A 23474-nucleotide genomic window follows, 5' to 3' on the forward strand; every position below is an offset into this window, starting at 1 on the left:
AGGGTGATTGCCAGCACAACACAGAGCACTTGCTCATCATTTTTTGGTGTTGCTGCACTAGAAAGGTGACAGCAACAGCTAGTATGGGCACAAAAGTTATGGTCAAAGATTACTTTGTCACCACTGGCCAAGAGGCACACAGGAGACACAGAGAGGACGGGGCCAACGGAGCCCCTCATCCTCCATGCTGTGCATGGGTGACCTGGGGCAGATGCCTGGGGCATGTGTGTCTTCTTGAGTGCGGGAATGGGAGCAGGTAAAATGAGCTTCTGTAGAGATTTTATGAATAAATGCCACCTCCCCCTTCTGTAAGATCACTCGCTGGGCTTTGTCATGCTGGTTTCACAGGCATCACATGAGCAGGAAGAGCCAACTCTGCCAGGAGAGTTGCGTTTTTAATGTTACTGACATGCCCTGGGAGCGCACCTCGCCACAGCCTCCAGCGTGGAGGCTGTAGCTGCTTCCCATGCTCCAGCCCCGAGGAGCCCAAACAGGTGCTGCTGGCGTATTTTGACTCGAGTCCCATGACGGAGCGTTGGATCCGGCAAACTGGAGCTGAGCGGTTGCCGGTTCCCTCAATTAGGAAGGCTTCTCGGCTTTTTGTTTAATCCCTCGCTTATTAATGGGGCTCACCTCTTTGATCAAAGACTCGCACTGATTTGAATTAGGGTTGAGCAAGAGCCCAGTGACAGGGAAGGCTGTATCAGGAGGAGCAGCTGCTGTGCCCTGAAGGGTTTCTTCACCCTCGTGACCGAAATCTATAGTCATAGGTGAAGCGTATTTATTCCTCAACCGTGCTGGAGAAAACTCAACTAATCCTCTGCTGGCAAAATAGCTCTGCAGAAATAAAAGCAGGCGGCACTGGCTGCCTTGGGAGCTCCTGTTCTTCCCATTTCGAGCACTGGGGAGGGACCAGGCCCTTCCTACAAAAGGGTGAAGCCGGGAGAACATAAGTCTTGGCTTTGCTTTAGGATAACGCTGTGAAGTGGGATATCGCTGGGGTGAGTAGCTACACCTGTGCCTGCCTGGTGTTTTTAATAACTGTGTCTTCATTAACTCTAGCCATGCCTGGTGTCGTCTCCAAGAGGGAGACAGCCACAGAAGATGACTCTGTCTAGGGGAAGAGTGTCTTTAAGAGATTAGGACAATCAAATTATATGCAAAGTTGAATTTCTAGAGTGATGAAAGCTGGGGTGGACCCTCAAGGGGAATAAGCAACACAAATGTAATTTGGGGAGTTGCGAAAAAAAGAGGGGAGTGACAGGTTTAGCAAAGCTACAGTAACAAACCCAGAGCTATTGTCTGAGCACGTGCCTGTAGGTAGCAGAAGACAAATACAATTATTTAAATACCACATTAATTTCTGGTGCGCTAATGCCTTGATAGACTCTCCCAGCTACGCTATGTTGATAAAAACCAGGGGCTATAAAAAGAAGCGTTAGGAGGAGTTGCATCAGAGGAGACCAAAGCAGCGGGAAAGGAGAGAAGCAGCCACCCCAGAAGGAGACGCTGCGGTGGGGCATCAGCCAGAGGTACAGGGGTGCGTGGCCGCCTTCGGCCAACTTCACTATGAACTTCTGCTTTACAACCCAGCAGGGTTAGAAACAAATGTTAAGGGCACGGCAGGGGCATGCACATGGTGGAAATAATTGAAAGACCCTCTGGCTGGCTAGCAACAAATGCATGCACCTGCTTCTGCGGGGACGCACCACTCGGCAACAGAGTCCACAAAGCCTTTGAGACGTGTCTCCTCCTAAAATAACACTTGTCTGGAAAGGCAGGCACGTTGAAATGGCGTGCGGAGGGTGGGAGATGCGATACTTGCGCTGAAATCAGCGAGGCAGGAGTAAGAGGTGGTGCAAAATGCGGTGGGGGCGTCCCCAGAGCATTTGCAGCCACCCGAATAAATGAGAGAGACGTGCTCTGCAGCGTTTCCCCAGCTGTCTTGCCCAGCGCTGCCGATGGGGCAGCATCCCGGCTGCTGGCCAGGAAAGTGGCACGCGCTTTTTTTTGTGTTTTTTTTTTTTTTTTTTTTTTGAAGTTGTGGTGGTGAGGCGAATGCTTCGTCCCTCTGCCTGACTTTGTTTTACTTTGCCACAGCTTGTGGTGGGGAAGTCAGTCAAGTCACCAGAAGAAGAGAGATGAATGGGAAATGTGGTTTTCTCCACTAAAACTCCTTTAGAAAAAAACACTTTGGGAAATATTTTGCAGGAGAAAAAAAAAAAAGACCTTCTTTTTTTCTGCGCCTGAGAACCAGTTGCTTTTCTTTTTAAATGAAAGCAGTTAAAATGATCTTAAACCAGAATGTTCCTTTCAAATATGTCTTCTAGCTGAAAATGCTGTGGAAAAAAAAAAATAAAAATGTGTATTGTTCTACATGACCCTCCCTTCAAAGCTGTCATTTAGGTTAAAAGAAGGAAAGCGGAGGGTAACGTGAAAAATGTTGTGAGAGCGAGAGCAAGCAGAGACAGAGGGTTTGTGCTGAAAGGAGACGGGCTGGGAGCCCACGGGAGGCTGAGGAGGGTCCTCAAGGCACCCACAAGCACTTTGCTTTTAACTTTGGCAGGAGTTTGACTTGGAAATATCACTGGCTCTTCTTTTTTTTTTTTTTTTTTTTTTTTTGCTAGAAATGTTTGAATTTGGTTTAGGAGTGTAATTTTCTAATCTCTGAATTTGAATCAATGGTGACTATGGTAGGATAATACTAGGTCTATCTCGGCTATTTGCTTATCTGGGGGAAAAAAGGTTCATCCCGTGAATCACTTGATCATCAAATTAAAGTAATTTAATTTCCTTAAAGTCTTGCACGAGTGAAGAAACGCGCTGCTCTCAGATGCTGCTTTGGGGCCAGTTCCTCCCAGGTGGCTTCTGCCCTCGCTGAGTGTGGTGGGGACAGTGGCCACCGGCAGCAACCTGCCCCCTGCCTCCCCCGCCCTGGCAGCTGCTGGCAGGACATGGAGAGGTGCCCTGTCACCAAAACGCTGGTGGGTGGCTCTGGCTCACTGCCCGGCTTGGGCACTGTCCCCACAGCAAGCCTGCCCTTGTTCCCCACCTTGCTGGACCAGCCACCAGGAGGGGACCCGCCATCACCTACCTCTGCTGAGTGGGGCTGGGTGGCAGAAGGCACTCGGCATCTCCCGCCTTTGACTCCCACGGGCAAAAAGACGGCAGATGACAAAGAAGGAAAAAAAGCAAAGCCTCAAAAGGCAAGCAAGATGTCACCATCCTGCAGCACCTGTGGCCATTACCGGGGTTCCGTGGCCCACCGAGGCAGGGATCGGGCTTTGCATAGTCGATGTGAGGAGCCCAGGGAGGAGAGCAGGTGACTTCGCACACAAGAAGGTTCTGGCACGGCTGGGAACAGGAGCCAAATCTTAATGATGCTAATATGCCTTAATCACAAGAATATTCTTTTCCTTATCATTCAAAGTGACTCGTTCAACAAAACCCTCCTCTGCATCTTTTATTAACCACCCCTTTTTATCATCCAAGATGTTCACTTGCCCCTAAATTTGGGAAGACCGGGCTAGCCCTCGGGGCGACCGAATGGTGCAACCTCTCAGTTTTCCTCTCCCACTCTCATGACATGAGAAAAACACTGAGCAAGGATTTTTCCCTCTCACATGTTCTGCTGCTGGCACGGCGAACCAGACCATTCAGAAGGGCTTTGGGCCGTGCCCCATCATTCATGTGACTGCTGACTGAATGCAAAACGTAAAAGGTTACCCGCTCCCCGCAGATAGCATCAACTCTTGCACATTTTTAATCGTCGCGGAAAACAGCAACCGGTTTCATTGGACCAGCGCTGGAAAAGAGACACCAACCCAGGTCTTGCAATATTTCCCTCGGCGGGTGTGTTGTTGTGATGAACTGCAGAGTTTTGCATAGGTGTCCTCCAGCTTGGTAGAGATATTCAGCTGATGGGCCAAGGGAAAAGGCTTCTTAAAATTCTTTGGTTTACACAGACGGTCGTTTCACTCTACGCATGTTAAAAGCTTTAGCTTTCTGCTTGTTCAAAGCCTCAGCTTGAAATTAAAAATGAAAAGATGTGTGCTTGCGTGGGGGAGAGAGGGAGAGAAACAGCAAAGAAATCTTTTAGAGGCCAGTCATTAGTTTGTATTTTACCTGTATCTGAGGGGTACCAAAACGACCAATTTTTGTCCAGGTCACTTGCAAAGGGATGGGGACTGAGGATTAGAAAGGCTATTTTCAAATAGCTGCCTGAAAAAGGTTTCAGTTTTTAGAGCAGGCTGGATGTTTTTACATTAGTTTTTCGTTCCTACCAGGAAATTTTTCTTATGATTTCCAAATTCTGATAACTTTAAACAGTTTAACTTGGAAAATGTTTTGGTGACGCCTGTCACACCCTTGCTCTTCATGAGAGGTTTGGGCGAGAATCCAGAAGGCTAAAACACCACCAAAATGTTGCAGAGATGATATAGGCAGGGTGAATGTGATGTTTTTATCCTCAGGAATCTTGTTTGGAGAGGATATGGCAGGATTTGGTGTTTTGTGCTAGGAATTGCTCTTTTTTTTCCCCTGCACGCTCATCTCTGATGGGTCGGTGCTGCGGCAAGCGGGGAGCGAGGAGCTGGCACGAAAAGGTGCCAGGCGGCAGGATGCCTGGGGAGTGATGAAGCCGGGATGTTTGGAATGAGGCTTTTGGGGGTCATTTCCTCATTTTTCCCTCTGAGGTGCTGTGTTCTGTGAAACCCTGCTGCTACGTAGCTCCATGGGGTGCTGGCAGGGAGGGTGTGGGAGGAGGTGGACCACTGGGCATGAAGGGGACTGGGGACTGCATCCCTGCCAGCTTGCGGGGACTCTTTCGGAGGGCAGCGCTCCCTCTCTCAAGGTTGGGCGACCCTTTCTGTTAAAAGCCTCCATTTTCTTCAGCCGCTTGTAAAAATTAGCGTGACCTCAGCCAGCGAGGCAGAAATCTTCCCTCCTTGTTGCCGCCACCTTAAAAACAGGGGGGGAAATTTGAGCTAAAATATTCAGCTGTTTGGAAAAAAAAATAATCCCACAGCTGTAGGGGAACACAGGGGAGCTATTTCTTTGGTGGAGGGGAGAGGTGCTGCCGGGGAAGGGGGATGCACGCTGAGGCTCCGTGGGACAGGGGGGTTCTCCGCAGCATCACAGCGGGGAATGAGGGGGGTGAGCAGGCAGCTGGTGCAGGCAGGCTGGCTTCTCCCCTGCCTGTGCCTTGTGAAACAGCTGGCAATGGCGTGATTGCGTACTCCTCGCGTGGCGTGCGGGACGGGTCTGTGAATCAGTATTTCACCATGGCTGATCCTGCCAAGCCCCTGTTTCATTGCCGCAGAAGCTGGAGAAGGGGGCAGTAAATGAAACGGGAGCTGGTGGGAAGAGGAAGGTTTACAAAGGCTCGGTTGAGTCAATGAAACAACCAACGAGACAAAAACCCACCAGGTCCTGCAGATCCAGAAACTTTCTGCCTCTGTGGGAGCCACGGGGATGCTGGGCTTCTGCGAACCCCGTCTTCCCAGGGGGGAAGAGCAACTCTGTGTGTTCCAGACCTTGACAGGGTGAAGTCAGTGTTGTGTCTCCGAGGCTTGGGTCCCAAATGCGGCAGCCACGTGACACAAAACTTTAACCCAAGGGAAACGCACCCCTCCGGCTCCAGCACGGCTTAGCAGGTTTCAGGAGGTTTTACTGGCATCTCGCTGCGTATCCTCATTTACGCCGTAGACTGATGCTGTTTGCCTCCACAGAGCAGCTCGCTGCCCGGCCTCTTGTGGCCATTTTTCTTGGAAGGGAGAAGGATGTGTTTGACAAATGGGCTGTTTGGACCTCACCTTGGCTGTGTGACTCCTTGCCACGCATGCCTGGGGCCAGGGAGCAGGGAAGATCCCGGGTCTCCAGCCCCGGCATTTCCACTCATGGTGATTACTGGCTTTTCCCACATACTTCGAATTAGTGCTAATTAATTATCTGCAAACTTTATCAACCAGCTCACCTACTAGGAAACAATGCCTGCTCGAAGACAGTAATCCGCGGGAGTAGCGTTATGTCAGGGACTGGCTGCCTCCCAAGAAATATCTCTGCCATCTGTGGAAAACAGAATGTGCTGAGGCCGGCGGGCGCAGCAGCATCGTCGTCGTCGTCCTCTCCAGCAGCGGTGACTGAGGCGGCGAGCTGGCCCCTGTCTTTTGTAAGAGCTTGAATGGCGGAGGCGATCGCTCACGTCCCACGCTGCAGCAGGGGCAGGGCAGGCCCCAGGGCCCAGCTCACCTGGTTTGGAGGCCATCAAAGGGGGCCCTGAGCTCAAACATGTGGCATTGGGCACCCGGTGCCCAGTTGGTGGCTGAGTGGCCTCTGTCCCCACAGGCACCCAGCAGTGATGGAGACAGAGCAGCTGGGGCATGAACAACCCCCCCGGCAAGCGCAGGCGCCCGGGATGGGAGGGAGCTTCACGGGCGGCTCTGCCCCCCGAAGCAGCGACTGGGGTAATTACACCTGGCGGCCTGGCGCAGGGCGAAATTCGGAGTCTGGGGGGGGGGTTGGGGCACTGGCTTGGGGCGGTGAGGGGGCCGACGAAGATGAAGCGCTTGGAGGGAAAACAAAGCAGCAAGATTTCAAAGGCAGGAGCCTTCCCCAGCGTTGGCATATTCGCACCGGCTCCCTGTGGGAGCAGGCACTTGGTCTGCAGTGGCCTCGGTGGCAAAATGCAGTCGGTATTATGGGTGTGCGTACGTCTTCCTGTGGAGCAAGTCAATATATCTGCGTTAATAAGGCTTGCTTTTCCACAAAAAAAGGGGGAGGTATTTCAAAGATGTGTAGATGTGATGCTTAGGGACATGGTTTAGTGGTGGTTTTGGCAGTATTAGGTTAATGGTTGGACCTGATGATCTTAAAGGTCCCTTCCAACCTAGATGATTCTATGATTCTATGAAAAAGGCTTCTGACCCATCAGTGCTGCTGCCCACTGGTCCTTCCCCATGGTCTTGTGGACCCTTGGGTTCACCGATCCCCAGGTGACAGCTTGGTCCCAGCTCAGGGTCATGCCCCCAGCGGTCCCTTGCCTGGAGGCAGCTGCCTCAGCAGCAGCTCTGCTTAAAGGCTCTCACTTAGGAAAGGTTTGCAAAGGAGAAGCCTTGGCGCTTCAAGTTCACTTCCAGCCATGAGACCATGGAAATGTCACAAGAATGTCCTAGATTACTCTGTCATGTGGGATTTGGAGGACTTTGCCATTTACAAACTCTGCTTTTAAGCATCATAGGCATGAAAAATCCACATGAGAGCTTTCATTATATCCGTTATCAACTCTCTTCCCCTCAGACCATGTCTTCCTCCATCAAAATTGAATCTGTCGTGAAGGAGAAGAACAGGATGGGAGAGTGCCCAGTCTGGGAAGAAAGGGAGAACGCACTTGTCTATGTAGACATTAACTCACAGAAAGTTTGCCGCTGGAGCCCACTCACCAACGAGGTGCAGAGCGTGTCTGTGGGTAAGAGTCTGTACTTACCACTTCATCTTGGGAGTCTTCACCTGCTCTAGGTGACCCTGCTGTGTCAGGGGGGTTGGACTAGATGATCTCCAGAGGTCCCTTCCAACCCCTATCATTCTGTGATTCTGTGATTCTCTGTCCACCTTTGCCTATCCCTCCTGGTAGGAGCGCTGCAACATGGTGGTCTCCCTTAATTTCCACGCAGCCTCCCACGACATGTTGTTGAGCATGGTGTGGCCTGAGCCAGCCGAGCAGAGGGGACTGTGCTCAGGTGTGGAGGGCCATGCACACGTTGCCCTTGCTAAGCCCCGGTGGGAAGGCATGTTTCATTTGGGACATACAGAGGAAAAGGTACAGTCCTAATGCTTGTGTCTGCCCAGAAGGTAGAAAGATCTGGAGAACACAAAGCTGGTGAGATGTGCTAACGATCCCAGAGGAGAAGGATTTTAGCATCAGCTCAGCCTTTCCTGGGTCAGGGTTGTCCCAATCAAGCCCAGATGCCCTCAGTGAGGTGTGGAGAGGTAGGGCTGACTGATAGCCCTGGAGCTGCCCTCCATCTCCCGCTCCCTCTCTCCTGCAGATGCCCGCGTTGGCTCGGTAGCGTTGCGACAGTGCGGGGGCTACGTCATCACCCTGGGGACCAGGTTTGCCTTTCTGGACTGGGACACTCAGGTGGTCACCACCATCCTCGAGGTTGAGCAGGATAAACCCAACAACAGGTTCAATGATGGGAAAGTGGATCCAAAGGGCAGGTTTTTTGCTGGTAAGTTCCTGGCAGAAATTTCCCCTGGTGCAAAGAGGAATTAATTCCAGTGTGTTTTTTATAGTGCATTTTATTCCATGTTCTCAATTCCTCTGTTGAGTTCCCCGCAAAAACCCCTGTTGCAAGCATGAGCTGTCTTGTGACTGCTCTGCTTGGGTACTGCCCTATGGAGGAGGACAAGCATCCTCTGACTGAAATGAGGACAGAGCCTGTTGACAAGGGCTGTCTGGCAGAAAGGCTCCCCTTCTACTTGGCAGATGGTGTTTTCAAACATCTGCTTACATGGGAGGTGAGAAGCCGGTGAAGGGCTCACACAGGTGGGAAGGTTTCTGGGGGTGTAGAAGAGGATGCAGCTCCTAGAGCAGAAGATGAGCTGTGGCTTGCACCCTTTCATGTACAACCTCTTCAGTCAGCCCACGGGAAACAGGGATGCGGGGAGAGATACCTGGCCTCCTGAAGGCAAGAGGGACTTTTGCCACTGGTTGCAATGCAGCCAGGATCCCCCTGTGCTTTTTCTCCTCCCATAGAAATGATGACCCAAGCACAGCAATCCACGCTGGAAGTGGAGAGTGACCGATGGGAGTGAAAATGGCTCTGTATTTGTTTTGCCAGCCAGCCTTTTCTTCTTATTTCAAATTTGCCAAAAATCAGGAAATTCATGTGACTCGTGGTTATGCTCGAGGGCTGATGTGTCACTGGAGTTAAGGGCAAGAATAAGAGCGAAAAACCCGCTTTGCACACCCATTCCTAGCTGTGCACGGTGGATCAATGCTTTCAACAGGGGTTTTGGCCAAGCATTGTAAAACAAGCTCATGAGGTCTTCTAAAAGGGGAAGCTGACAGAGACAGTCTGTCATGGTTAAAAGAAGGTGTAAATGCCCCTCTTGAGTGTTTCCTGTCCTATCGCTGAAGAGCTCTGTCCTTTCCAGAGAGGAGAGAATCAGAAACTAAACGACGAGTGTAACGCTGAGGCATAAATTCATCGAGACAAAAATCTCACTTCTGTGGTATTCTCCGCTTGCTTCTGAGGCAACTGTGATTTGCAGCACCTGTATTTTAAGGTCACAGCCCATTTGAATGATGAAAGTAGCCTACAGAGAGCAAGAACGAAAAGAGCACGTGATGCTTGCCTGCATCTCAGCTTTTGCTGTGAGCAAAACCCCAGCCCCTGGTGTGTTGTGGTGCTGCTTTGGGTCTTTGGTGACTATGACTTAATCCTCATGGTGACACAGAAACTCATCCTCTCATTGGCCAGGATCACTCTGTGGGAGGCAGTTGTTCCTCACCTGCTCCTTTTCCTCCTCATCAACCTGATGGGACCTGGTTAGTCCCTTTCTCCCTAGGACCTCTTAGTAACAGAGGAAGTTTTTGATCAAGTATGAGGAGCAAGCTTCTACTTTCTAACCAGTGCTCCCATTTCCATTTCAGGTACGATGGCTGAAGAGACGGCACCGGGGGTCCGAGCGAGGCGGCAAGGCGCTCTCTATACCCTTTTCCCTGACCATTCGGTAATAAAACAGTTAGACCAGGTGGACATCTCCAATGGTCTGGATTGGTCCCTGGACCACAGGACCTTCTTTCACATCGACAGCCTGGCATACGCTGTGCATGCCTTCAGCTATGATGTGCACACTGGACTGATCGGTACACGTGCTTTTCTAAATTGGGTGACAAGTAGTGCTATTACTCTTTCTGTAGCAAGACCTGGGCGTGTAATATATGCCGTGATTTATTTGACAGATCTCATATCTCCTGGTTACAGCTTGTCAGCAGGGTGACTGATTTTCCTCAAATTTAGTTCCCAAACCAGGTGTATTTGGTGAACAAACTTTTGACTACTTTCTTCTGGATAGATGGCTTGTATTTAGACCCATTCAAGGAGCTGCAGGGAAGAAGCCATTTATACTGCAGAGTAAGAATTAGCTTATAGGATGCTGTTTATTCTTGAGTGCCATCTACTGGAATGCTTCGATTGTACTAGCTCCATAAATGCAAATAGAGTATGTGCATGCATGTATGTCGCAGAAATATAGGTAAAGAATCAAGTTATCGTTGTGACTGACGTTTCCCAATTCTGAAATTAAAATTACCCTTAGATGTTTGGCGAATTTCACTTAAATTCATTTTCTAGATGAACTTTTTTTATTATAATATCTGCAAAAAGGAAATTTAAGTGAAAGCAAAACGGATATAACCTCATTTCAAAACTTTGTGAAATATTTTTGTTCTGTATCAACCCATTATACTCCATGGGAATTTAAATGTCTGAACGGCCTTTGTACTCTAATCATTGTGGACTTTGTGTAATCATGGATGAAAATCGTACAAATAATTACAGTTTCTCAGATGTCACTTTGCTGAGAAAAACTATCTCTACAGACTTTAGGAGACGAGAGTTCTAAACAAGATTTAATACTATTTTTTCTCCTCCAAATACAAAACCGTAATGAGTTTGAGTTTCCTGGCCTTGGCTTTATGCTGGTGACTCTCTAATTTTGGGTAGTGTAATGGCCGTGAGGTGCTGGGTCAGAGCAGGCAGATTGCTGCCCATGGGCACCACTCCAAGGTCTGCGCATGTCCTTGCCAACCTGTGCATGCTGCAGCCTAGACTGCTAGCCGTTGGTGTCCAGGCTTAATCAAAACTGGTAGCTTGATTGGCCATTAAAATAAGTGAAGTTCTTGATTTTTACCCATGAAAGATTGTTTATTACCAACATTTAAATTCAAGTCACTACTTACGTGATGTATTGCTCATAAAAAGAAGTCCAGGCCGCCATGAGCAATGAAAGTCCGGGAAAAGTTACTGTGCTTGTAGCAGTCATGATATGGCGGTCAGCTCGTGGGTCAACAAGAGTGACAGAGGCGTTCTGTTCTCTTCCTTGGTAAAATGATGGGAGCCCTAATTCAGTACAATCCCAAACTGCAATGGCTCTACTAGGGGGCTTGTTTCTGCCAGTTAGGCTTTTAACACATCTGCTAAATGCATATGCGATATAAATTTTGCAGCACGCCTTTGTCACAGAAAATGAACGTATCTGTTTCCACGAGTGTGGAAGATGTTAGACTGGGATCTGATACAGAACTACAGCCCATATAATACTGGCTTCGTAACTCTCCCTGCAGCCTGCCCCAGGGTTTTGTACCGTCTAGAAAAGGAGGAGCAAATGCCTGACGGGATGTGCATTGATGCGGAAGGGAAGCTCTGGGTGGCCTGTATTGATGCTGGGAGAGTCATTCGTATAGACCCAGAAACAGGTAAGGCCTCCGCCAGAACGTGCATGTGGAGTGTCACCTACGTGCCACAAACTTGAGAGGAAAGGCAGCCAGGAGGAATGGTTTGAAGGTGAGATAAGAAGGTGCAGTTTATTGCCCGTTTCTGCCCCATGGGTTGCCGTGAGCATTGCTAGCCCATGCCCCGATCACATGGAGGGCACTGCTCCCCGTGCTGCCTCCCAGCGTCCGGTACCCCTGATCTCATGGTATGCTGATGCAGCACACCCGCTTCTTAATAATGCCACTTAAAAAAAAAAAAAAAAAAAAAGCGCTGCATATCTATTATGAGAAACATTATAAAGCTACAATTAAAAAAGAAAAAAATTCTCAGCATTGAAACGTTTAAGTGGGAAATGCTGTTAGGGAATGACAGCCATCCCAGCCCAGGTGTCTCTGCCCTTTCTGGCTTCAAATACTTTATTGTTTCATTTTGAGAAAAGGAAACAAAGCCTTGCAGATATAGAGGAGAGGCTGAAAAATAGTTAGAGATGAGGCAGATGGAAGAATTTGATTTACCCACAAACTGTCCTTTAGGATATGGCCTCTGTCTGAAGGGCAGATGCCTTCTGAGGAAATGCCACATCTGTGCTGTGTGCACTAGTAGTACGTTCATATTTACGTGCTCCCTAGAAAATGGACATTAGGAAACAATTGCACATTTTTCCCAGGAAAAAGAATCCAAACTGTGAGGCTGCCTGCTTCGAGGATCACCTCGTGCTGCTTTGGTGGAAAAGACTACTCAGAAATGTATGTGACCTCTGCGTACGATGGACTGGATGAGGCCGCCTTAGCCAAGGAACCTCACGCGGGAGAGATTTTCAAGGTGAGCAGAACTCATTTCTTTCTGTACGTCAGCCCCGCCAAGCCTGGTGCTCTGAGAGTGAGGTGCCCTGGGCTGCCCTCGCTCATCCCACTCATTTGATGCCCTGGTCCAGAGGTGTTGCTTGTCCCCCAGCTGGGCACAGCTGCTTTTTGCACAGCTGCTTATGCATTTGGAAGGAAGACTTGGAGAAATGGCTAGCGATAACGTTGACATGTTGTTTAGCCGATGTTGTTATCCAGCTGGGACCTGAGGGCAGCCAGTGGACCTGGATCTGCCCCGTATAGCATGTTCTGTAATACACTGTAAAGAACTGGGCCTTGTTCCTATCTCTTGCTATCTTTTCATCGGTTTTGGAAATTTCACTCCCTTAATTCTCAGTTTTTAATTGTGCCAGGAAATCTAAACGTCTACAGCACAGGTGGCTCCTTTAAAAATTAAATGCTTAAATTCACCAGGGTGAAATTTTGCATCCTGTTCCCCAAATTTTTGGGATTTTTTTAATCTGTTAAAAGTGGTTGCTACATTTTTGAGAAACTAATAATCCACAATTTTGTCCAGGGCTCTTGATTCTGAAACTTGTTTCTCTCTTCATTTTTCATTCCGTTAGCAAAAAAGTACACCAGGAGAGTAAAATGCAGTTCTTAATCAGCAATTGCCATTATTCCCATAAAGCTGACCACAACATGAAAGGGAAGGGCTGTAAAAGAGGGGAAGTGAAAAAAAAAAAACCAAACCCCAAACAAAACAAAACCCAAACCCTAACTGTATTATCAGTTTGGCAATATGACAAAGACACGTTCCAAGAGGGATGGGGATCTAGTCTGGGATCTGGGACCTTGTAGTTGAAAGCAGTGCTTGGAGCAGATTTCTGATGACTGAGAACTGATAGATTTCTCAAGCAGCGGAGTGTAGGAGCCCACAGGAGAATTAAACGCACCTTGCCTTTTTTATCTCTGTTCCTCAGTTCTCCGGTTCTAGAAAGGAATTGGTATTTTCCAAACTCACGTTTGTCTTGCATGGGCAAAGCACGTTAAAAGTTACTATGATTTGTTTGGTTAATATGGAGATAAGGACCACATGTAAGGGCCACAGATAATGTGTAGATTAGCAAAATTATTGAGTGGTGTTTGATAATCTTAAAGACTTGTAAAGAAATCCATGTAATGGCTCTTTTTGGGTTCCTCTTGAAGCAGGGGACCCTCCATGTAGCGGTAGGTTGCTATGATATTTGTTGTACAACATTTGAATGTTTTTATTTTACTCAGTCGGAGATTTATCTGTTTCCTTTCTTTTATTTTTTATTTTTTTTTAAACTTATAGATAACAGGCCTGGGTGTGAAAGGGATCCCACAGAATTTCTATGCTGCTTGAACACTGACGCTAAATAACAAAGAAGAAATGCCTGCATCTTGTAGTAACTCTGATAAGGAAAAGTCCAATGAACAGAATTTACCTGTGTGAGGATTTCTAAACCCACATTTGAGAGCGTGCTTATTTGGAATTGAAGATATTCCTTCTTCTGTGGGCCTGTGGCTTGATGCAATAATTTAGAGGGGTGAAGTTAATCTGTGTCACGCTTTGATAGCTTTTGTGACTTTCCATAAACCTCTTCAAACATGAGCTTAGTTTTGTTGAACTTTCTGATGACCAGCTCTGGATTTTCAAGTCTGTGTGGTTCCTGAAGCAGAATCTGACTCCTGGTTTGTATTTTCATGTTGCAGTGATGTACCAGCAATGATACGGCATTTTAATAAACATTTTAAGAGTGATGACTTGAACTGGACTGCTCCTCTGCTGTGGGACTCCCTCCAGGGTGTTTTCTTGGTGATCAGACCTATTTGTAGGTCTGTGTCCAGACTCCATTTTTACATCCTTGCTAGCCCGTTTCCATTTGCCTTGCCATGAATTCTTCCATCTTGTCTTTAGGACACTGTTTATGCTGCTGAAAATAAACTATGCAACCATATTTTTTTTTCTGCATTCAGATATTACCATGAAAATGCTGAGTGGTCACACACAGTCTGGGTACAAACAGGCTATGACCTACCAGGATGGCCTGCGGTACAAAAAAATGGATGCTCTGTAGAGTTGTCCTGTCAGGGGTCATATTTGCACCCATACACATGGACTTCCCCTTGCTTTACGTATCTTCTTATTGCATGCATGGCTTCACATTCTTATTTACCTTCTTATAATACTCTTCCTCTCCTATTTCAAGTATTTTCCTCCCTTGTCCCTTTTCCCTTTAGATTTTCTTTTTCATCTTCCCCTGAGCTTCTCTCTCTAGTTAGAGTAGTCTCACTTTTCATCATCTTTCTTCTGTATATAATGCCCAACTCCCTTATGTGGTAGCCTTCTGGCCTGCTGACAAGCAGGAGGTCCGGTTCTGAGCAGATCAGGCAGAGGGCAGGTCAAACCACATGTCTCAGGACAATGTCCTACCCGTTTCAAAGGGGGATGTGACATGGGGAATGTTAGGTGGTATATTTGGCCCCTCCAGTTGAACTGGGCCACAGTGCAGAAAGAAATTTGAGATCCAGGGGGCCAAGAAGGGAGCTTTATTCACTAAGCACTATTGAATACACTTGGCCATTGAACAGGATTTTCCAAAGTGCGTTATTTCAATGTAGTTACCTGAAGTCTACTGTAAAACCCACATTAGGTACTTTTCAGACACTTGTTCTAGATGATTACTCTAGGTCATTAGCAAGCACTTTGCTCCTGTGCTACTTGACCAGACAATTGGTAAAATAGGAAAAAGGCTCTTGGACCACTGCTCTGCTTCCCTCCTACCTTGCCCTGGAAAGGGAGGTGAGTCCATAGAGCTGCACAAGGACAACTTGATTGAGAAATAAAATGTTCGGCTCATTCTGACGTTTGCTCAACAACTGAGCTGTTGTTTTTTTCCCTAGTCATAATTCCAACAGTAATTAAGCTGCTGGGAGTTCTTAAGAGCAAAGGTGTTAAATGCCCTTTGGCACCATGTCAATGCCAAATTGGTATAAGGAACATTGACAATTATGCAAGATTTCCTGTTTACCCAGTCTGGAAAGGAATGTGAAGGCAGGATGTTTGGAGGCAAGTCAAGTGTCCTAACCTTTAATTAAAAAAAAAAAAAAGAGTAGGAAGTCTGTGGAGATACCTTATTTATTAAAAAATACCCAATTATTTGCAAAATTGCCTATCCACTAGGCTATTTGCTCTGCCGGAAAAGGAAAGTAGATCGTTTTGAAACAATTTGCTCTTGAGAAATCCTTAATACCCTCATAATTTTTTTCTGGAGCTTCCCCAGGCATGTAAGCCAGGCTTACTGGTTTGGAATTCTCCAGCCACTCCTTCCTCCATCTCTAAAGGGAAGCACTCTGTGTCCTGCTCTCACGCTCCAGGGTCCGAGTGCTTTGGGATCTCTCTCTCATTGTAGCACGGCTTCCCAAAAGAAAGAAAGGTTTGAAAATTAATTTCTCTGTCACACAAGTGCCCACCACTTCGCTTCTCTTCAGATTTCAGAAGTTTCTGTTTTGTGATTTTGCTTCCTAAAAAGAAAAAAAGGTGTTGATTGAAAACCATGGTGGGACTATTCTCCAGCATCGTTAAGCAAAGTGAGGCGAAGGCCTTTTGCCTTGAGCATGATGAAGACATGAAGGAGGGATACGTGGGACAGGGTTCATTCCCTTTGTGTGTGTAGGGAACAATATGATATCTATAGCCCTTGGGCACACTCTGAGATGGTCACTGGGGGACTCGTACTTGGTTGGTGTGGGTCAGCCCCACACGGTGAGAAGCACGGCAGGGACGATTCTGCCTGCCCAGGGGTAACTTACTGATGGAGTGTCTCCGCAATGTGGATCACGGGCAGAACATAAAACAGCTTGTCAACAAGATAGCAGTGACTGATGGGAGCCGGCTTCCCTTGTAAGGGATGGGTCTGTACATTCTGCCTTTTATAAGCTTTTCTAAGTATTTACTATGTTTAATGTGTATTTAACTTATATCAGGCTGGATAAAACTTACTTCTTTTGCAAGCTTTTGTGTGTGTTGGGAATAGGCTTTCAACTGGTTTCCTAGGGTAGGTTTTCTAGCCCCTGTGGGACAACCTGACTGCCTTTTCTTGCCTTCCCGAAGAGATGTGTCTTTGAGAAAACCTATTCAATGTAACCTGAGGGTCTCCAAATATTCATAAGTGCAGCTAGGGTGTGAATGAAGCTAGTTAAACATCACATCTGTGCTGGCATTGCTGCTGCACCCATGTGCTGCCACAGGCCTGGAACTGGGATGTGGGCTTTGCTTCACCGGCTTTTACTGTTGTGCCTAGGACTCCGTGCAGGAAAGAAGATGTAAACATATTTCTTAATCCTGGATAAGGAGACATAATGATTATTCTAGCAATCTTTGTTTATCTATTTCTTGTTCTGATTACCTACTTCATTTTAAAGAGAAACTGTAAAGAGGGTCTCTTTGCTAATGAGAGAGAGGACAGACAGAAAGTAGCTGACTTAAAAAAGTTCACAAGCGCTACCTACTGTGGGTAAATAGGTCCCTGGCAGAACAAAGAGGTAGCTGCCCTGCTGAAATGACCTGGCATTGCATAGTTTGTTTATTTTACCTTGGCCCTATCATGCTCCGTACTCACATCAGTGTCAGACTTACAAATACAACTTCGAATCCAGATCTTTGCTGCCTTCTTGCTGTTATCTCTCTGTGTCAAGGTGGACCGAGATTTCAGAGGCTAATAATGCACAGCCTACCTACAAAGGAGGGACACAGAACTTTGAACCTCCATTCACATGAAAATACTCTTGGAAAATGAGAAGCCACTTGCTCTATGAACTATTAACAGGACTACTGGATGACCTGCAGGGTGACTTTGGTCAGCAGATGGGAAAATGGCTGCAGGAGCAAGAGGGTGGTGTGTGAGCAGGAATGGGGTGTTTGCAAAAGAACAGCTGAAGGGTGGAAACAGCTGTGGATTAATTTATTTTGTCTAAGATTGTAGATTGCTTGAGCTGCTTAAAGTACTGGTGTACTGAGTTTGTTTGTGTTGTGTGTTGCAATATTGACAACCCAAAATTCAAAGAAACAGTTGGTGTTGATATCAGGTTCTCCTCCTGCACCAAAATAAGACTCATGTGAGCTGCAAATGCAAGCAGTGATAACCTCTGAGGAGATGTAAGGCCCTCAGCCTCATCAGCTGCTGTTTTCTTAAAGAAGAAAGTATTTAACTCTGTGTTTAGAAGTACCCAAGTCATGCTAGGGAAGAGAGGATATGGGTGAATATCCTGTCAAGACGGTGGTATCTTCTGGAAAGAGCTGATGTCACAGCATTGATACACTGGGAGGATTTTAAGATGAAGAGAAAGAGCTATCAGAGGTGAGACTTAACATGGAAACTGAGGTGATGATGAAGAGAAATGTGAAGGCACAGAGAGGGGAAGGCCATGTTGCCAGCAGATATGGGAAAAGGCGGGTGAGTTCCGTAATTTAGAAGTAAAGCCTGAACTGAAAAAATTGTACCTGGAGGGACACTTAAGACACAGAGGAAAATGAAGATGCTTGTTCCATCCTCTGCAGGGCTTTGCTTGCCTGCTGATAGTTTCTTATATCCAAAGGGAGACAGTGGTGGGGGAAAAGCTGTGGGAGAGGATAGTTCCTCTCCCATAGTTTTTGCAAAGACCTTCTCTCTTTTATAAAACGCCTCAGACCCAAACAGCTGGGCTGGTCCACGATGGACCCATTTGTATGTAATGTGGTGAGAAGTGTCGGTGCAGACTATGGAGGATGATGGAGTTATCCCCATGTCAACACCGTCAGGGTGACATGGTCACATTAAGAGTTTGGAGCAGTGAAGGTGGGCTACAGGAATGCCATGGAGTGCGAGGTTTGTCTGGAACAGATAAGGGGAGGGGAGCCTTGCCTGCATTATGAGGTGCTGGGCTGGTTGCTGTTTTGGGATGCTGGGCATCTTGGGAAGCATTCTCTGGTCTGAGAGTATTTAACTTTATCTCCTGAATGCCTTGCCAGATGCTGCGTGGCAGGGAAAGGGCAGACTAACTTTGCCCGCTCCTGCCCTCATGCCATGCTTCATGCCTGTACCTGCGTCCCTCTTCAGTCTTCTTTCTACCCTATCCTGCCCCAGCACTTGCACGTGCTTCTTTGGAGCAGCCTGGACTTGCTCATGTCATGAGAACTCAGGAAAGCCAGTACAGCCACAGCCACTGGAAATATGACATAAAATTGTCTTTTCAATGCATGTACAGAAAGGCTCGAGCAGGTTTTTGCTTTCTCTTGGGAGTTACAAACCACGGATGGGAGCTCCAGATGACCTGGGATATTGCTGTGGAGAAAAGGAGTGAAAAACATGAAATTAGCTTAAGATGATACTGTAGCATGATGTTTTTGGGGACAGTGGTTTTTTTGGGGTTTGGTTTGGTTTTTTTTTTTTTTAGTGATTCAGCATAAATTACTCCTGTCAAAAATAGGGCACTATGGACAAACTTGACTATGCTATCTCGGCTTAGGAAAAGGTTGTACTTTTGCTGGTCTGGAACAATTTGTGATCTGGAATTGTGTCTTCCCGCATGGGATCGCTTAATACTCTGCAGGCACTGCTCCGGGCATGGCTGGCCACAGCTGTGTGCTCTTGTCCCCTCTGCCAGACTCCCACCTGGCTGAGGGCTCTCTCCACTTCTCCAGACAGCTTGTTTGTGCTCTTTGATGAAAGGTTATTGCTTTTAAACCAACAAATTCTTCACTGTGTGGAGAAGAGAAATAGGCAGCTCTAGGGTGTTACTTAGCAGACTGATTTTAGATGTCTACTAGAGGCTAGTGAATTGCACCTTTTAATTATCTACTCCCTTTGATTGCAAAAGGAGTCTTAGCTGTGGAGACATCAGTAGACATCTACACTACAAGTATCCATGTAGTTGGATGAACTGAATCCCACCTTAATGTTCTGGTGACCTGGACTTCTCTCTCAAAGGTCTGTGGCATCAGCCAAAAGGTTAAAAGGTTACCTGGGAGATCACTGAGTGATGGCGTAGGCTTGTGTCTCACTTTGGGCAGTGAGGCTGAGAGTGACAGTGGTCAATTCCATCTTCTTGGTGCTTAGAGGACTTCTCTAAGCTCTGTTCTCAAGGGAAGGTTTATGTAGGTTGGCATAAGAGTCCTCTCAGTTAAGGGATGCTGGAGCCTGGCATTGCTCAATTTGTTTCCCATCCTTTGATAAGAGCTTCCTTTTCCGTGATTAATAACCCTCTCTGCAGCACGTGACGTTCATTACACTGCTGGTATGAGAGTGGGGTGTGAAGGACACCAAGGACAGCTGATACCCTGATAGAGAAAACTTGGTACAGGTACACAAAGACCGTCTGCCTGGAAGATCTGGAGAGGCATCAGCGCTGTCATCTCCGCTCTTGGGTAACTGAGGCACAAACAGGATTGCTTGAGAAATCTTTAGCAGATTTGGAAAGCCCCAGCAGAGACCCATCTGCCGCCTCCTACTCCACTAACACCTGGTGGGTTTTGGTGACATGGGGACTCAGTAGGGGTTGGTAATGGGAGCTAGTGGGAGTAACTGTTGAAAGAGAGGAAGGCAAAAATTAATGCCCAGGAAAGCTGATAGCAAGCCCTGCAGACTCCATCTTTCCTCCTCTGGCTGCTGCTGCTCTTGCTCTATCCTCCTCCCACTCGCTGCCGATGCCAGCGAGGTCTGTTTGCACCCACTTTCACAAGCGTGAGTGGGAGTAACTGGAGTCAGCTCTGAGTGTGTCCTTACTACTTCTTCAGCGTAGGTGATCTCTGCTCAGCATGCAGGCACTGAAGCTGCCAGGGGTGCTGTTGAGGTGGCTGTCCTAGGAATTTGCTCTTGATTTTCCTTAAGAGGCAGGTCACTGAGAAAGAGTTTCTATTTTCGACAATCTGTCACTAAGGATTTCACAACAGGGCAGAAAGTAAACCTTTTGTTTACTTTGAAAAATGGCTTTATCCATTTCAGCTGCGCATTTCCATGTACAGTTGCTTGTTGACGAAAAGACAATATCCTAAGGTGAGCTGTGGTTCATAAGGTACACCTCCTGTCACGTTAGTGACCTTTCTAATAATTAAAACCACATAGGGTAATTTTATAAACTTCTCCTTTATTATCAGCATCTGCTTTAAATGTTTGTGTGTGGTTGAGGGGTGGAGGAGGAATTAATGTCAGAAAATGCTAGGTTCACTAAAGTTATCTCTTTTCCTTTAAAAATAGGGAGGTTTTTTGTTCATTCTTCTTCTATTATTATTCTTAGGAAGATTATTCTTAGGATGATTTGTCTTAAAAGATGTTACTTACAAATATCTTTTAAATCACTTCCCCCATTTTAAAAAACCCATGATCTACAAGGTGAACTATTTTTACCAGATAAGATTAGGAGACTGAGTTACGGTGATGCACTGACCTCTGTTGGCATCATCCTTTCTTACTGACACTCCTTTTAAATCCTGAATTTAATAGTCTAGAAAATAGATGATACGTCTGAGACAAGACCTGAGGCAGAATCGCAGAATCAGTTCATGATGAAACCATATTCTGATGCCACAGTGAATCTAACACCATGACTCTTCAACCAATTCACAGTTCTTGGGCATAATGACAAAGAGTGTTGGCTTCCTATAAGAAGTCCTACATGTGGGTCGGGGCAATCCCATGCACAAATGGATTGAGAGCAGCCCCGAGAAGGAGGACTTGGGGATGTTGGTAGATGAGAAGCTCAACATGAGCCAGGAACGTGCACTTGCAGCCCAGAAAGCCAATCGCATCCTGGGATGCATCAAAAGAACTGTGGCCAGCAGGTTGAGGGATGTGATTCTGCCCCTCTACTCCACTCTGGTGAGACCCCACCTGCAGTACTGTGTCCAGCTCTGGGGTCCTCAGCACAGGAAAGACATGGACCTGTCGGAGCGAGTCCAGAGGAGGGTCACGAAGATGACAGAGGGCTGCAGCACCTCTCCTGTGAAGACAGGCTGAGAGAGCTGGTTGTTCAGCCTGGAGAAGAGGCGGCTCCAGGGAGATCTTATAGCGGCCTTTCAGTACCTAAAGGGGGGCTACAGGAAAGATGGAGAGGGACTCTTTATGAGGGAGTGGAGTGATAGGACAAGGGGTAACAGTTTTAAACTGGAAGAGGGTAGGTCTAAATTAGATATTAGGAAGAAATTCTTTACTGTGAGGGTGGTGAGACACTGGAACAGGTTGCCCAGGGAGGTTGCCTAGGGAAATTGTGGATGCCCCATCCCTGGAGATGTTGAAGGCCAGGCTGGATGGGTCTTTGAGCAACCTGGTCTAGAGGGAGGTGTCCCTGCCCATGGCAGGGGGGTTGGAACTGGATGACCTTTAAGGCCCCTTCCAACCCAAACCATTCTATGATTTTATTATTCTATGAAAAACCCTCAATCAGATGTTTTAAATATGCCGAAAAAGCTGGGCAATTTCTCTTGTACCAGCAGGCTCTGTCATGGACCAGGTATTGTCTGTCTGTCTGTCTGTCTTTCTGCAGCTGGCATAAAGCCAAGCTGTAAAGTAAAAGCACGCACATCTCTGTCAGATGCTATGGCTAATGGTGAATGGCGTGCCCGTGCCTGACTCCAGCCTGTTTTGAACGGCCACATCATCTCGTAGTATGTTGATCCAGTAGGAACCAGCAGTCATGCCTGTTCACGCAGTGTTGGCCTGCTGTCAGCAAACTTCTCTGCAACACCCTAAAGCAACTTTGACCAATTAGTTCCAATTAGAGCTTCATCTCTCCTGGAGACAGCTTGTCAGGGGAGCTAGTTGCGATAAGCATTAAAGGAACCTGATGGAGAGAAATGGGCATTTCTAGGCTGCAGTTTGTTTGATTTTAGTTTGGGATGGGATGACTTGCTCTCTACGGGTTGCTCTCTACAACAGCCTCTGCCATGTGGCTCCAATCCTTCGTCAGGTACGACTTCCAGGTGCATGCCATGTTTGCCTCAGATGAAACTCCAGGTGATGGCAAGATCTGATGGGTGAAGCAATCAATATGCTGCTAAAGAAAGAGCACAATACCCTCAGGAAAATGAAGACTGTGTATGTGTAGGGAGGGAGGACAGTGGGAGACGGCTATGTGAACTTTGGCTGCCCTAGTATGAGGAGCTTTCCTTTGCCATCTGCCCATACAAGGACTAAATACTTGGGAAATTTCTGTTTAGGAGATATCTGTATTCCTCTCCTTTCCCCTGGGGGCATGTGCATGCACAACTTGGGGGGATGTTTTGTGCATGTAAGAAACTCCCCAGAGACTTCCTTAGGCTTACTTACTAACTGTGGGAAATTATATGTGTCCATATTTCTTTTTTACTTCCGTTCATCTGCATGCGTTTCAAAGGGAAGCTCTGCCTGTTGCCCATGGGCTAGCCCTTGGAGATAAGTTCTAAATAAAGGTGGAGAAAGAAACAGGGTCTCCAGCCCTCTTTCTCATGTAGCGAGCAAAATTGTTAGCTTTTGTTTTGGAAGGAAACCTGTCTAATGAAGATGAAAAGGACAGTAATATGCAGCGACGTGCCTGCTCATGCATGCGCTGCTGGAATTGGAGGCTGAGACTCCGCTGCTCTGTCAGAATATGTGAGTCATGTTTTTATTTGTGTTTTTCTGAGCCTGAATTGAGAAAGCTTGTGTAAGAAATTTTATGGCCCTTGACATCAGTCTGCACTTTTGCAAGACAATAGCCTGACGTTTTTCCCTAGGTGTCGGATTAAATAATAACTGGAGACTGTGCAAACACTTCTGCTTAGCCATGATTATCATGCCAAGGCCTTGCACAAGCCGGGTGCTTCTGCTGTTGGGGTGGTTCCACTAATGCATGCCATTAAGATAGCAGCTCTGTCTGTCTGTTTACACCACTGTTGGTCTGCTCTTCTTTGAAAGCATGGGTAGGAAGCCCACATGGGAGGAACTGAGGGAAGAACCACATCCTGACCACCAATGCTTGCCATCAAGGTGAATCTTGGTGGTATACAGAGCCCATAATTAACACTTGAGCAAAGGTAAGCTGCAGTTCTCCTGTTGTACACCAGCATTTTGACACAAGTACATCACTGGTCTTGGTTCTCTAGGGTGTCATGGTCTGGTAAGCAAGGCAATGAAAGGGAACGTAGACTGCT

General features: G+C 47.1%; 1 protein-coding gene across 1 annotated transcript; it reads left to right on the plus strand.

Annotated features, from left to right (window-relative positions):
• The first annotated feature begins 689 nt into the window (after positions 1–689).
• LOC134522269 (regucalcin-like) lies at positions 690–13873 on the plus strand. Its single transcript, XM_063349799.1, has 7 exons — positions 690–1001; positions 7297–7465; positions 8046–8228; positions 9656–9871; positions 11351–11482; positions 12169–12323; positions 13644–13873. Exons 2-7 carry the CDS (start codon positions 7300–7302, stop codon positions 13692–13694), a joined length of 903 nt encoding a protein of 300 aa, XP_063205869.1. The 5' UTR covers positions 690–1001; positions 7297–7299; the 3' UTR covers positions 13695–13873.
• The last annotated feature ends 9601 nt before the right edge of the window (positions 13874–23474 follow it).

The sequence above is a fragment of the Chroicocephalus ridibundus genome, chromosome 1 (genome assembly GCF_963924245.1).
Source record: "Chroicocephalus ridibundus chromosome 1, bChrRid1.1, whole genome shotgun sequence".
In the NCBI taxonomy this organism is placed as follows: domain Eukaryota; kingdom Metazoa; phylum Chordata; class Aves; order Charadriiformes; family Laridae; genus Chroicocephalus; species Chroicocephalus ridibundus.

What these genes read in the sequence shown, in the direction of transcription:
- LOC134522269 (XM_063349799.1), top strand. Translation starts at nt 7,300, where the DNA reads ATGTCTTCCTCCATCAAAATTGAATCTGTCGTGAAGGAGAAGAACAGG. An exon ending in GGTGCAGAGCGTGTCTGTGG is followed by an intron (nt 7,466 to 8,045) that starts GTAAGAGTCTGT and finishes TCTCTCCTGCAG; the next exon opens with ATGCCCGCGTTGGCTCGGTA. An exon ending in AAAGGGCAGGTTTTTTGCTG is followed by an intron (nt 8,229 to 9,655) that starts GTAAGTTCCTGG and finishes TTTCCATTTCAG; the next exon opens with GTACGATGGCTGAAGAGACG.